Source organism: Lepidochelys kempii, chromosome 8 (genome assembly GCF_965140285.1).
Source record: "Lepidochelys kempii isolate rLepKem1 chromosome 8, rLepKem1.hap1, whole genome shotgun sequence".
In the NCBI taxonomy this organism is placed as follows: domain Eukaryota; kingdom Metazoa; phylum Chordata; order Testudines; family Cheloniidae; genus Lepidochelys; species Lepidochelys kempii.
In genome coordinates, this window is record NC_136387.1 from 43,963,864 (window position 1) to 43,977,142 (window position 13,279).

The following is a 13,279-nucleotide window of genomic DNA, read 5'->3' on the forward strand; positions in this document are numbered from 1 at the left end:
TGTGAGGAGAGGGTTGATTCAGAACACAAAAACACCTTTCATGGGCGTGGTGAAAATTTGGCAATTCTCAGACATCTTATTTAAAAAAAAAAAGAAAAAAAAAGAATAGGCTCAGAGGGAACCAATTAATCCAATTTGTTTCAACAGCTTTTATGACCTGGACAGCTGCCCACTTGAGCTTGGACTGAAACCCAACTAATTGCCTTCAGCTGGTAACACCACATTAGCCTCTAAGAAACCACGACATAGTACCCACCATGTTACCTTGAGGTGAAAGATTCCATAACCCATGAGCCAACAGACCATTCCAAAAATAAAACAAAACAAGGCCATTTTCAACAAGGTATCTTGACAATTCTAACAAAATCATGGAAATTACCTTCTTTTAATAAGTCTGTTATATCTGCCTGGTATCTGTTTCCAACTCGAATCTCTCCTTTATCAGCTAGGAGAGTCTTTTGTTGTGGATCATACACTAGTGAATAAAAGAAGAAATCCTAAAAACAAAACAAAAAAAGACAAAAGGCAAGCAACATTATTAACATTATTGGTAGCTAGTGGTCAGTTTTTATCTATATTTTTTTAATCAGGTGGATGAACTATAAACCAAACACCAGTCTTAAAAAACAAAATGAAATGCTATGACTTTCTTGTGAAAATAAAACAATACTCCTCCAAAATGGCTTCATTTACTTAGGAACACATATACAGTTGTTACAGCTAACATGAGCACAATTTCCTCTTGTGTGATGCAAATGGGGGTCTGGCACCACAATGAATAACATCCCGGAAAAATGTGACACATACACGGTATAAGGATCGAAACAAAACCATTAAAATCAATACGCGATGGTAGTGAATTCTCCTCCTCTTGCAGAAGACTACACGATATGGCACTGCTGAGGCAATTAAAAATGCGACCGTGCCTTGCAATATTCCAGAGAGCAACCAATAAGCCCTTTGGCAACTACCTACACTGCGACGGTATGTGGACTCCTCTCACAACATACTTTCCCTGCTGCCCATACATGGAGCTGTAGAGGGCAGAGAAAATAAAGCAGTGCTGCAGAATGGCGGTATTGTGCACTCCAGCTCACTTTGAGCCTCAATGGGGACAATAAGTTGTACAAGCCCAAGGAACGGAAGAAGCCGTTGCTAGGTCACAACGCACATTCATACACTTGGTAGACTACTGTAGCCTGAAGGCTTACAACTGCAAGTCACTTCTGCTTCCTGAGCCCCACTTGCATGCACAAACACATACCACACGCACATCCAGGGTTGATAAGAAAGGATCTATGAAGTTTCCCCCATCTCGCTGTATTTCTATTACACCAATAATCATGGTATCCAGTTACCAAATCCAAGAACTTTAAACTTTTGAACAGTCTCGATAGCAAGGAAAGAGTCAATCCTGATCTCCAGCAGCAGACGGAACACCCATCCTATTTCCACTTTAGACTGAACTCTCCAAGCCTGTTAAGAGTCTTATTTTGTGTCTTGCACAGTATGGAGCATGACGCTGGTGCTTAACAAAGCCCTGATCCTAAGCCCATTCATGAAAATGGGAGCATTCGTTTGGACTTGAATAGTCATTGGAGCAGGGCCTATATGAATCTAAATGAGAATATTGGGTCTAATACTCATGCACACTAATGGTGCTTTACATCACTCTGACAGTACAAAGGGGCCTCAGTGAGGGTGTAAATGTAATTGATGCAAGAGCAGTGCAAGGCAGCTTTAGTGCTGATCAGGATTAGGCTCATCATCTTGTCCGTTATAAAACATTTAAGTCAGTATTGTCACAAACAAGAGTAAAGGGAGTTTTTGTTCTGCATGTCTCAGTATTACAAATGTGAGTGTTTTATTTGTGTTTCAGCCCCAAAAGTATCCATCTCTAGTGTAACAGTCATCATTTTCAGGCAGATTGCCCAGAAAATTCTCAAGCAAAGCAATGTAGCATGTCATGCTATAGGCTCAGGAGGCCAGATACTCCAGTCCACTCCTTAAAGCAGTAAAATGGCCAGAGAAGAATACTGCTTGTGCAGATGAACTTTCTGCTAGCAGTGAGATGGTTCTGCCACCAGTTCTGACATCTACCCTCCACCCCTGCCAATATGGGAAAGAAGGGACATGTCAGCAGTAGGGCATAGGCAGAATGTACGTGCAGCATGCTATTACAACACAGACCCCAGTTCTGATTTGTAACGTCTCTCCAGTCAAGATTTTCAAAAATTGGATTCTAAAGGCTTCTAGCTGTATATTTCAGCACCTAAGTAAACAGACAGATTTTCTAAAGTGCCTTGTAACCATCGCCTCCCATGACCTCTATTGGCAGCATTTGGGTGCTCACCACACTTTGGAAAATCAGATCTGATCCAGGAGCCAACTCCTAGCATCCATTTTTAAAAACTTTAGCCTTGGAAAAAATGGTGTGTCATGTGGGATTTGCATTTTTAGTGTCCTGTTGTAACTCTTTTACATTTCTTTCCCTCTGCCAGTAAGTTGGCTACTGTACGTTTCATTGGCTAGAGAAGGTAGATATTTACTTACTGAAACTCCCAAACACATTTCTATTTAAAAAAAAAAACAAAACAAAACTAACATTTTCCATTTCTGTTTAGGAAGAAAAACCCAACCCTCTCTACTGTTCTCATCCTTGTTCCCAAAAGAAATATGCCAAGTTCTGTTTTTCTTAAGTTTGGTAGCAGATTCATCAACATAAAGATCTAAAATACTGAAAATTGCCTTGACTTACAGTCCTCCTCTCACCCATTAGAAGGAAGATGGACACCTGGGATCCCTGAGCAAGGGAGCCTGTTGCCCCAAGCTATGGAACAAAGCCCCTGCCATCTTCCTCCAAGACACCACTGGGAAGAACACAAGTTCTTCTCACAAGCTGCATGCTGCTCGTTTAACAGGCTTTTCAAAAACCTACTCCTGTGGAATTAAGTTTGTACCAATGTAGTCTCACTCCTACTGGAGTCCAAATGCAAAGCATACTCCAGGGGAGCTGAGAGTTCCGTCATCTCAAAAGGCCAGATGGACTCTTCTATACCACATGGTAGTGGAAGTCACATTAGACCATTTTCAGAAGAGTCAAAATGCTGGAAAAAGTTACATTCAAACCTACACAAGAAATGGTATAGTCCTTTCACAAAGTCTGTGCTCATTTTAGCCGTAAAAACTGTATATACCTCTTTCACAGCAATTCTTGAAAGGAAGAGAAGAGAAAATTAAAAATATATAAAATATCATTTATGCTCAACATGTTTAGAAAAAATCAAAATGGATTCCTGGAATTAGAATTGAACTATGAAGAAAATGAGGTGTGGCAGATGTGTTCTGAATGTCCCTTTCTGACCCTGGCCCCTCCCTAGTTTGTCAGTAATGTTAGCCAAAGACCAAAGCCAAAGGAAATTACAGAAAAGTAGAGAAAGGGAAATGGCCAGAAAAAAATATGGCTGAAATGGACAGGAAAATATTTTGTTGTTTGCAGTGTTATTGTGGCTGTATTGGACTGAGGATCTTTTACTGGACCAACTCCAGCTGGTGAAAGACACAAGCTTGCACAGAGCATGAAGGAATGTCTCTTTCAGTAGCAAAAGTTGGTCCAATAAAAAGATATTCTCCCCCTTCCCCCCCACATCTCTTTAAGGAAGATACAGAAATCAAGAGATGTTGGTCATACACAACTAATCTAAGGTCAGAAACACTAATTAGTTAACTGTCTTGCTAATTAGATTTTGCCAGCTCAATTACAACACATTTGAAACATACTACCGTTTATTTTTCCTTTTCAGGGCCATTCACAGACTAGTGAGCAGCCTGGGCAACCACCCATGGCGCAAAGTTCTCCCAGGCTGCTGGATGCATGCTTGCAAGGCAATGAAATAGTTTGGGGACATAAAACATTGCCTGGAGTGGAGGAGGAAAGACTAGCTTAAGTGCTTCTGCCACCCTTGTAAGTGGTTCTGTGTTCTCATCCCAAGCCTCTTTGCGATCAACGACGACAGTAAATTCAGATTCTCCCCACGCTTCTCTTCCTCCTTATTCTTCCCCTCTTCCAAATGCAATCTGAACCAGCAGTGGTATCAGTGCTAGCCTGTCCCAAGGAGTTTAACAAAACCTTCCATTGGAAGGGGTATCTAAGCAAATCTCCACTACCCAGATGAAGATCACTTTTGTTTTGTCCATGACCTCCCCCAGAAGTTCAGCCTGTTTGTCTCACTTACTACTGGATACACAGTGCCAGGTCTGACTCCCTCTCCCCTGGGAGCGGACACCATATGTGGGGGCCAGATTCCAGATCTCTAGGACACTGTTTTTCCTTTTTCAGTGGCAGCCACATTTGAAATTGAAAGTGAGGTTTTCAGGGATGGGGGAGAAAAGGTAAGGAGGTTGAAAGGGATAGGCAGGTATTACACCACCTATTATAATGACAGGTTTCAGAGTAGCAGCCGTGTTAGTCTGTATTCGCAAAAAGAAAAGGAGTACTTGTGGCACCTTAGAGACTAACCAATTTATTTGAGCATAAGCTTTCGTGAGCTACAGCTTACTTCATAAGGATCCGATGAAGTGAGCTGTAGCTCACGAAAGCTTATGCTCAAATAAATTGGTTAGTCTCTAAGGTGCCACAAGTACTCCTTTTCTTTTTACCACCTATTATGAATTTATGGGAGGGCAATTGTCTCCTATTCTCCTCACTCTCTTCAGCCCTTTCTTTTCATTGCTCTCTCCATTGTCCACACCCACATGTTTTCTAAAACTCTTCATTTCTCTCTATCTTCTATGTCTACTAAGTTTGTTAGCACTGAAACAGGTCCTTGCTGTGGTAACAGAACACCTTTATGAAACCTCTCTTATTGTGTGAAGTTTCTTCCCAAAGTGCCTGCTCAGTTTTAAAAATAGCCAACATCACTCAGCCCAGAATTCTGACAGTTCAAAGGGAAAGTTACCAGGGTTCTCATCCCAGATCTGCACCTAAACTGCTGCATGACCGTGGGCACATCAGTTCCCCTCTGCCTCAGTTTATCCATCTCTACAGTGGGGATAAATATACTTCTTTCCTTTGAAAAGCGTCTCAAGATCTGTAGGATGAAGAGCACTAAGCAACTAAGTATTATCGAACTATGAAACTAACTAGGCTTTCTAAACTTGCGCTTTCAATTGGCATTTTCTCAGCTACCTGCTGCTGGTGACCATTTTCTGAATTCAATGGGCCTTGTTTAACAACCTGTCCATTTGGCAGCCTTAGGCGAGACTCGCCATGTTTCTAGTTTAACATTCTGAAAAGAAAACTGAATATTCAGCAATTAAGTAACTTCTTTAAAAAAATCTTAAACATGAATAATAGATTCAATTAATTTTCTGACTATTAAACAAGTATTAAAGTAGGTTAGAAATGTGTTTATAAGAAAGCTTGATCAAGGAACAGATGCCAGTTTACAATGTGCAAGACCTGTTTTCATTTTTTAAACAAGTTAACAGCTGTTGGCATAATGTTTTCAATCAATAGATTTTTCCTGTCTCTCATACTTATGTAACATTTAAGTCTGCTCAAAGGACAACACCCTTGCAGATGTTTGTAATGCTACTTTCATACTAAAATTCCCTTTTACCTCACCATATAAATAAAATTAAAAAAAAAAACTTGCTAATCTCTGAAACGAAGCTCCCAGACAGTCAGGTCAAATTCCAATAAGATTGCTGACACCAGCGGGCAGCTCAGAGATGTCAATTGTAACTAAAATTAAACACACATAAATGTGTTAATATAAGATTAAGGCTGCACAGTTTAAATTCACAAAAATATCAGAAAGTAAGGTCCAAGGCCTAAATCTTAAGCAGATACTAGTGGTTTGGAATGCCCCAATTTTTAGGTGTTCAGCTAGAGCTACTTTAATAGGCCCGACATCCAGAGGGTGGGTGCTTGACATTTCCTAAAAAGCAATCTGGATAACCAAAAATTGAGTCACTAGCAAAAATGTAGCCCTAGGGTTCCAATATAATGTTAATTCAGCCAATTTAAATAGCTTCTATATCCTATGATGTATATATTCTACAGCATCAAATAATATAGTATGCGGTGCATTTAATCAGAAAAATAATATAAAATTTTCCAGTGTGCACAATATGACAAACTGTCTTTGCATCCATCAGCCTAGAAAGTGAGAGTATGTGCACTAACGTCATAGAAGAGATGAGGCTTCAATGACCTCTGTTAAAACTTCAGCAGATGTCCACTGAGTTTGTTCACAAGTAATATTGTAATTGTCTAAAACCTTTGTTTTCTCTTTCGCAGGCTTACTAGAGCACATGCTCCTCATTAAGAAGAATGAATAAAAATTCTGAAGGACTCTCACTACCACTGAAAGTCTAATCCTAGCTTCAAGTTTGACGCTTTAGCAGTTATGTTGTTGCATTAAAAATAGATTGGTTAGAAAAATTAATTTATGAATGGATACCCCCCCCCAAAAAAAAGAGGGGATATTTCCCCCACACACACACTTTCCTATAACTCAAGAATAGATTTGATTGAACCTTCCAGAAATAATTTAACTTTGAAGAGATACCAACCAAAATTTCAGCCTCAGTAGGTAGTTTCAGAAAATGACCTTGCAAAAATAGGGCAAACTGTTCTGCAGTCTCAACTATAATGGTTGCTAACAGCAACTTTTATTATGTATTTCAGTTTATTCCTGTCAACAGGTGAATCTTAATCTTTGAACTTTCAGACTACTGGGCTGGCAAAATAAGTATGGTTTCTTTTATAAGAGGAGGAATGGTTTAGTGTTGTCACAAATATATATTTAAACAATGGGCTTTTGCCTGCTAGAGCCACAAAAATTTTTACAGCAAAATGAAAATTGCAGAACCAGACAATTTTATTGACCTTAATGTTTTTTAGTGGCCCTGACAACACCCAATAAACCCCAGAAATGAGAAAAGAAGAAAACCTCATAATTGGGCTACTTGCAGAGAGCCACCAATACTAAACTGTGGCAAAATAACCTGGTGAAACTTTGCAATTTGCAAAATGGATTCATACCTCCCGTTCCAGATATGATTTAAGGGATTCTGTCTCATTTAACAGAGTAACGCTGCATTTGCCTCTAAAAAAGAAAGAAATCACATTTTATGAAAAAAATACGTTAAACTTAGGATATATACAATGGTATTATTAACTTTTGCATAAAGTTTATTCTTACACAGGAAGAATACTGGACTAACATTGCACTGTTTGCTTCTTGACTAAACAGTGCTAGAAGAATTAAGTCATTACCTTATGTGTGTGGCAGGTAAAGATTCCAGCTGTCGTGAGAGAAACAGTTCTCTATGCCTTAGTTGATGTTTCTGTTTCTCTGGTAAATCAACCATTTCTGGGTTTTCCATCTCTTCTTCCATTTCCCCTAGTTACACAAGGGGGAAAAAAAGTTTAATATCACACACATTGCAAATGGTACCGCTTGGCCAATTGGAATGCATTCTCACAAGACCATAATTAAACCATAAATAACCACAATACATGGTACCTAAGTCATTTTCCTCTATGTCTCTTACTGCTGTAGCCAAGAGTTGCAGCCCATTGAAATAGGCAGCTCACACCAACCACAGCATTAAGTAGAGTCACAGAACAAGTTTGGTGATGCCAACTAAATGCCTAGGGCCAACCTTGCCAGCTACTGTAATGGCACTACTAATATCCAACAGCAGGCAGTGCTACCCCACGCAAAACCATTTGCGCACCTCTGCCTAGGAGCCAGACCTGCTGCTGGTCGCTTCCAGGGCACAGCACGGTCCACAGTGCCAGGACAGAAGCCTGCCTCTGCACCCCAGCTGCACCGCTACCGGGAGCCACCGGAGGTAAGACCATGCCCAAATCCTGCACCCTGATCCCCTGACCCAGACTTGAGCTCCCCCCCCCCCATCCCCAGCCCCACCCCAGAGCCTGCACTGGCAGGATAGAGCCCTGACCCCCTCCCACACCCCAACCCCTTGCCCCAGCCCAGAGCCCCCACCCACACCCTGAACACCTCATTCTCAGCCCCACCCCGCAGCCCTCACCCCCACATCTGAACCCTCTGCCCCAGTCCCAAGCCCCTCCCAACCCTTGTCCCCAGCTCCGTTGGGTTATGGGCATCAACAATTTTATTCAGCTGGATCACCAGAAAAAAAAGTTTGAAAACCACTGCTCTAGTGTATTTGAAAACCTCACGCTTTTTTTTAAAAAAATGTGTATTAATCACTATTTGTCAATTAAATCTACAACACACAAAAATGAAGCCTAGCAAAAACAAATTTAATCTCAAACTGCAATTTTTTTCATCTTCAACCAAGAACTTAATCCAAGTAGTCTTTTATTTGTTTGGCTCATTTTTGTAAATGTAACATGGAGGCTGTGAAGCAACACATTTCCTTTTGCGCTCGCCCTGGTGTGCACAACCTTTCAAAATAAAAAGGCACAATACAGTACACTTGAAAGAAAGACTTCCTATACGGTAACAGTGAAGAAAAGCCCAACACAAAATTGCTAAAGCATTTGATAATAGAAGTGGGTAGGAACTCTGAAGAATAAAAAAAGCTGTATGCAAATATATTTGCCCCTCTTGCTGAGACTCCTTTAATACTGAAAAGCATGAATCTGATGAATTTATACATAATAAAAGTGTAGAGAACATAGGATGAATTTAGTACTAGTATAAGCAAATGGCCAACACAAAGCCCTCAGCACCACACTGAAGTTGTGCAGGGTTGGCCATGGTGCAGTGACCACACAAAGGTACCTTTGCACACCCTGCACATGCAGAAAGACTCAGCATCTGCACTAGGGGCTGTCCCTGGCCACAGATTGGGAAGCAGAGTTCACCTTTGAAGCCTATGTGTGCTTCATCCTCACACAGCTCAATTACTCAGATGTTACATAAATGCAGTGGATTACCACCCTACAGAGTGACCAAATGAGAAAAAGGCACTATTATAGCCTTTTAAAGAACAAATCTTCTCAGACAAATTTGACTGCTTTTATGGTGGTTACAGAATAAGTGACTATAGAACACAGTAGATACAATATACTTGGATTTTAACAAGCATTTGATACATCGTTACGTAAGAAATTAATTTTCAAGTAAGATTTTATCTAGGATTGGAACACTCAGACTGAAAACTAAAAACAAACGCTTTACACAAACAGGAACATGCAATATATCGAGTGTAGGGAGGTGCCCAAAAGGGGTTCTGCAGGGATCTGTGTTAGGTCTAGTTTTATTTAACGTCTGTATTAATGAATTGGAAAAAGGACCATTACTAGTGCATTAAAAAAGTGTGTGGTTACTATGTTGGAAGGAAACTTGAACACTAGTAAAAACAAAGAAATAATAAGGTGAGATACAGGCAGATTGTCACTTCTTCTATCCAAGTTCTCAATCAATTTGGAAGAGTGAAAGCTAGTAAACGTAGGGAAAATTAATTAGAAAATGCAGATATACAATTGGAGGGAGAAAGTCAAGAAGCAACAATTATAATTATGAGAGACCTAGAGGTAGTAGGTAATCAACCATCTTCACATGTACATAGTAATAGTCACTATAAAGGAGAGAGAGAGACAAGCTTGCAATGCGATACGGATCAATGCGTGGTGGAGTATATGTAATCAGAGAGGGAGGAAGGGCTAAGTGCCTTTATATTCTAGGCATCACATTACTATAAAATATTAGCAACTGGAAAAAAGCTCAGAAAAAATACAAAAGCAAGCACAAAATGGACTCGAAGAGTAAAAGAGCTAATATATACATCTTGGCTAAGCAATAAGAAAAAGGGAGGAGAGACTACAATATTTGGAGAAGAGGAATTTAGCATAATATTCTTAGTTTAAGTAAGAACGATAGGATGAGAAAATAATGAAACAGGAAAAAATATTTAGGCTGAATATCTGGAAAAAGCTATTTAAATCAGTGCTATTAACCTACAAAATCATCTAAGTAGTTGTGGAAGCCCCATCACTTGTGACTTTTATAACAAGACTGTACAAAAACTTAAGATGACATACTGAAGAATGCTTCATGTGCATCGATTGACTAGATAATCCAATAGGTCTTTTCCATGTCTAATAAGCCTATTAAAAAAATCACACGGGACCCTGAGTGGTATGTAAGCAGGTGGTTGTTTTGTTTTTTAATCTCTACTGAGATCACCACCACAGTTATACTAGATAGGATTTTTTTTTAAAGGCATAATTCTACTGGGGGACTTCAAAGTTCATGTGGGGAACGATGGAGATACCGGGAGGAACAGCCTCCCTGGTCTGGACCCAAGAGGTGAGTTGTTATTGGACTTCTGTGCTAGTCATGGAGTCTCCATAACGAATACCATGTTTGAACACAAAGTTGCTCATAAAAGAACTTGGTACCAGAGGACTTTGGGCCGAAGACTGGAAAGGAGCTTATGCCCATTAGTTGAACCTCAGATTCAAGGAGGAACAATGTGGATTCCATCCTGGCCATGGAACAATGGACCAGCTCTTTGCTCTCTCACAGATACTCAAGGGGTCGTGGGAGTTTCCTAATCTGGTCTACCTTTGTTTGTAGATCTGGAGAAAGCATATGACCATGTTCCCTGAGATGTCTTGTGGGAAGCGCTGTGGGAGCATGAGGTGCCAGTGCCGCTTTTGCATGCTATCCAGTCCCTCTATTCTCTGGAATAGAATGGTGTTTGTATTCTTGGCATTAAGCAGAGTTCGTTCAAGGTGGGCGTTGGACTCCACCAAGGGTGTGTCCTGTCCCCACTTCTGTTCCTGATTTTCATGGACAGGATATCAAGGCGCAGCCGAGCTGTGGAGTGCAACCGGTATGGTGACTCAGACGTGACATCTCTGCTGTTTCCAGATGATGCTGTCCTTTTTGCTTCTTCTGACTGCAGTGTCTGATGTGCACTCGAACGTTTTGCTGCTAAATGTGAAGCTGCTGGGATGAGAATCAGCACCTCCAGATCAGATGTCAAGGTCCACTCCCAGAAGAAAGTGGACTGCTCTCTCCAGGTGTGTGGGGAGGGGGCGGGGGGAGGAAGGAAGAGAGAGCAGCAGCCCTTAGTTGATGAGTTCAAGTATCTAGGGGTCTTGTTCACGAGTGATGACAAGTGGGAGCATGAGATCAACATGTGCGGCAGCACCAATCCGCGGTGGTAAAGCAGGAGCTGACTAAACTGGGAGGAGTGGTAGATACACTGGAGGGGAGGGATAGGATACAGAAGGACCTAGACAAATTGGAGGATTGGGCCAAAAGAAATCTGATGAGGTTCAATAAGGATAAGTGCAGGGTCCTGCACTTAGGACAGAAGAACCCAATGCACAGCTACAGACTAGGGACCGAATGGCTAGGCAGCAGTTCTGCGGAAAAGGACCTAGGGGTGACAGTGGACGAGAAGCTGGATATGAGTCAGCAGTGTGCCCTTGTTGCCAAGAAGGCCAATGGCACTTTGGGATGTATAAGTAGGGGCATAGCGAGCAGATCGAGGGACGTGATCATTCCCCTCTATTCAACATTGGTGAGGCCTCATCTGGAGTACTGTGTCCAGTTTTGGGCCCCACACTTCAAGAAGGATGTGGATAAATTGGAGAGAGTCCAGCTAAGGGCAACAAAAATGATTAGGGGACTGGAACACATGAGTTATGAGGAGAGGCTGAGGGAGCTGGGATTGTTTAGCCTGCAGAAGAGAAGAATGAGGGGGGATTTGATAGCTGCTTTCAACTACCTGAAAGGGGGTTTCAAAGAGGATGGCTCTAGACTGTTCTCAATGGTAGCAGATGACAGAATGGTCTCAAGTTGCAGTGGGGGAGGTTTAGATTGGATATTAGGAAAAACTTTTTCACTAAGAGGGTGGTGAAACACTGGAATGCGTTACCTAGGGAGGTGGTAGAATCTCCTTCCTTAGAGGTTTTTAAGGTCAGGCTTGACAAAGCCCTGGCTGGGATGATTTAACTGGGAATTGGTCCTGCTTCGAGCAGGGGGTTGGACTAGATGACCTCCTGAGGTCCCTTCCAACCCTGATATTCTATGATTCTATGACTACTCAGATGAAGCTCTCGATTTACAGGAAGATTTACATTTACATAATCCTGATCTAGGATCATGAACTTTGGGTAATGACCGAAAGGACGAGATCGTGGGTACAAGCAGCGGAAATGAGGTTTCTACACAGGGTGGCTGGGCTTACTCTTTGAGACAGGGCGAAGAGCTCAGCTATTCGGGAGAGCCTTGGGAGTAGAACCGCTACTTCTCCGGATCGAGAGGAGCCAGCTGCGGTGGTTTGGGCACCTGATAAGAATGCCCGTGGCAGGCTTCCGTTGGAACTACAGTGAGCACATCCCACAGGGCAAAGACCAACCCAGGACATGCTGGAGGGATAATATCTCCCGACTGTCCTGGGAACGCTGGGGAATCCCCCAGGATGAGCTGGAACCTGTTGTGGAGGAAAAGGAGGTCTGGGTCCTCCCTACTCTCCACACAACCCTCACCAGGAAAAAGAAAAAAAAAGTAGTATATTCTTTTTATTTATATATAGTGATAGATACATACATACACACACGCCCCAGTACATCAAAGGTTAGGAAGACGTTTCCCCTACAGGCAGGTAACGTGTTATTTTAGAATGGTCTATAATGGGGTTTCTTGCACCTCCTCTTAAGCAGTTGGTATTGGCCACTATCACAGACCGGATATTGGAACAGATGGACTACTGATCTGACATGGTATGATGTGATAAATGAACGGGGGGTGACGTTATTGACATGAACTGTGACCGTATAGATCATTGTTGCAACCAAGGTCCTATAGTGGCACCAAATCTTGTACAAAGGAGGTCAAGACTGCTGAATTGGAATTAATTTGCAAACTGGATACAATTAACTTAGGTTTGAATAAAGACTGGGAGTGGATGGGTCATTACACAAAGTAAAACTATTTCCCCATGTTTATCCCCCCCGTTCCTCAGACGTTCTTGTCAACTGTTGGGAATGGCCCACCTTGATCATCACTACAAAAGGTGTCCCTCCAGCCCCCGTTCTCCTGCTGGTAATAGCTCACCTTACCTGATCACTCTCATTACAGTGTGTATGGTAACACCCATTGTTTCATGTTCTCTGTGTATATAAATCTCCCCACTGTATTTTCCACTGAATGCATCTGATGAAGTGAGATGTAGCTCAGGAAAGCTTATGCTCTAATAAATTTGTTAGTCTCTAAGGTGCCACAAGTCCTCCTTTTCTTTTTATGGATACAGACTA

General features: G+C 41.7%; 1 protein-coding gene across 7 annotated transcripts in view; it reads right to left on the reverse strand.

Moving 5' to 3' along the window:
* MTA1 (metastasis associated 1) overlaps positions 1–13,279 on the reverse strand; it is a 145,600-nt gene that overhangs the window by 82,574 nt on the left and 49,747 nt on the right. For all 7 annotated transcript variants that reach the window (XM_073356262.1, XM_073356261.1, XM_073356260.2 and 4 more), the window contains exons 4-6: positions 7,286–7,412; positions 7,052–7,115; positions 380–497 (exon numbers count right to left, since the gene is read on the reverse strand). In XM_073356262.1, coding sequence (XP_073212363.1) covers positions 380–497; positions 7,052–7,115; positions 7,286–7,412 — 309 coding nt within the window. The remainder of the gene's footprint in view (positions 1–379; positions 498–7,051; positions 7,116–7,285; positions 7,413–13,279) is intronic.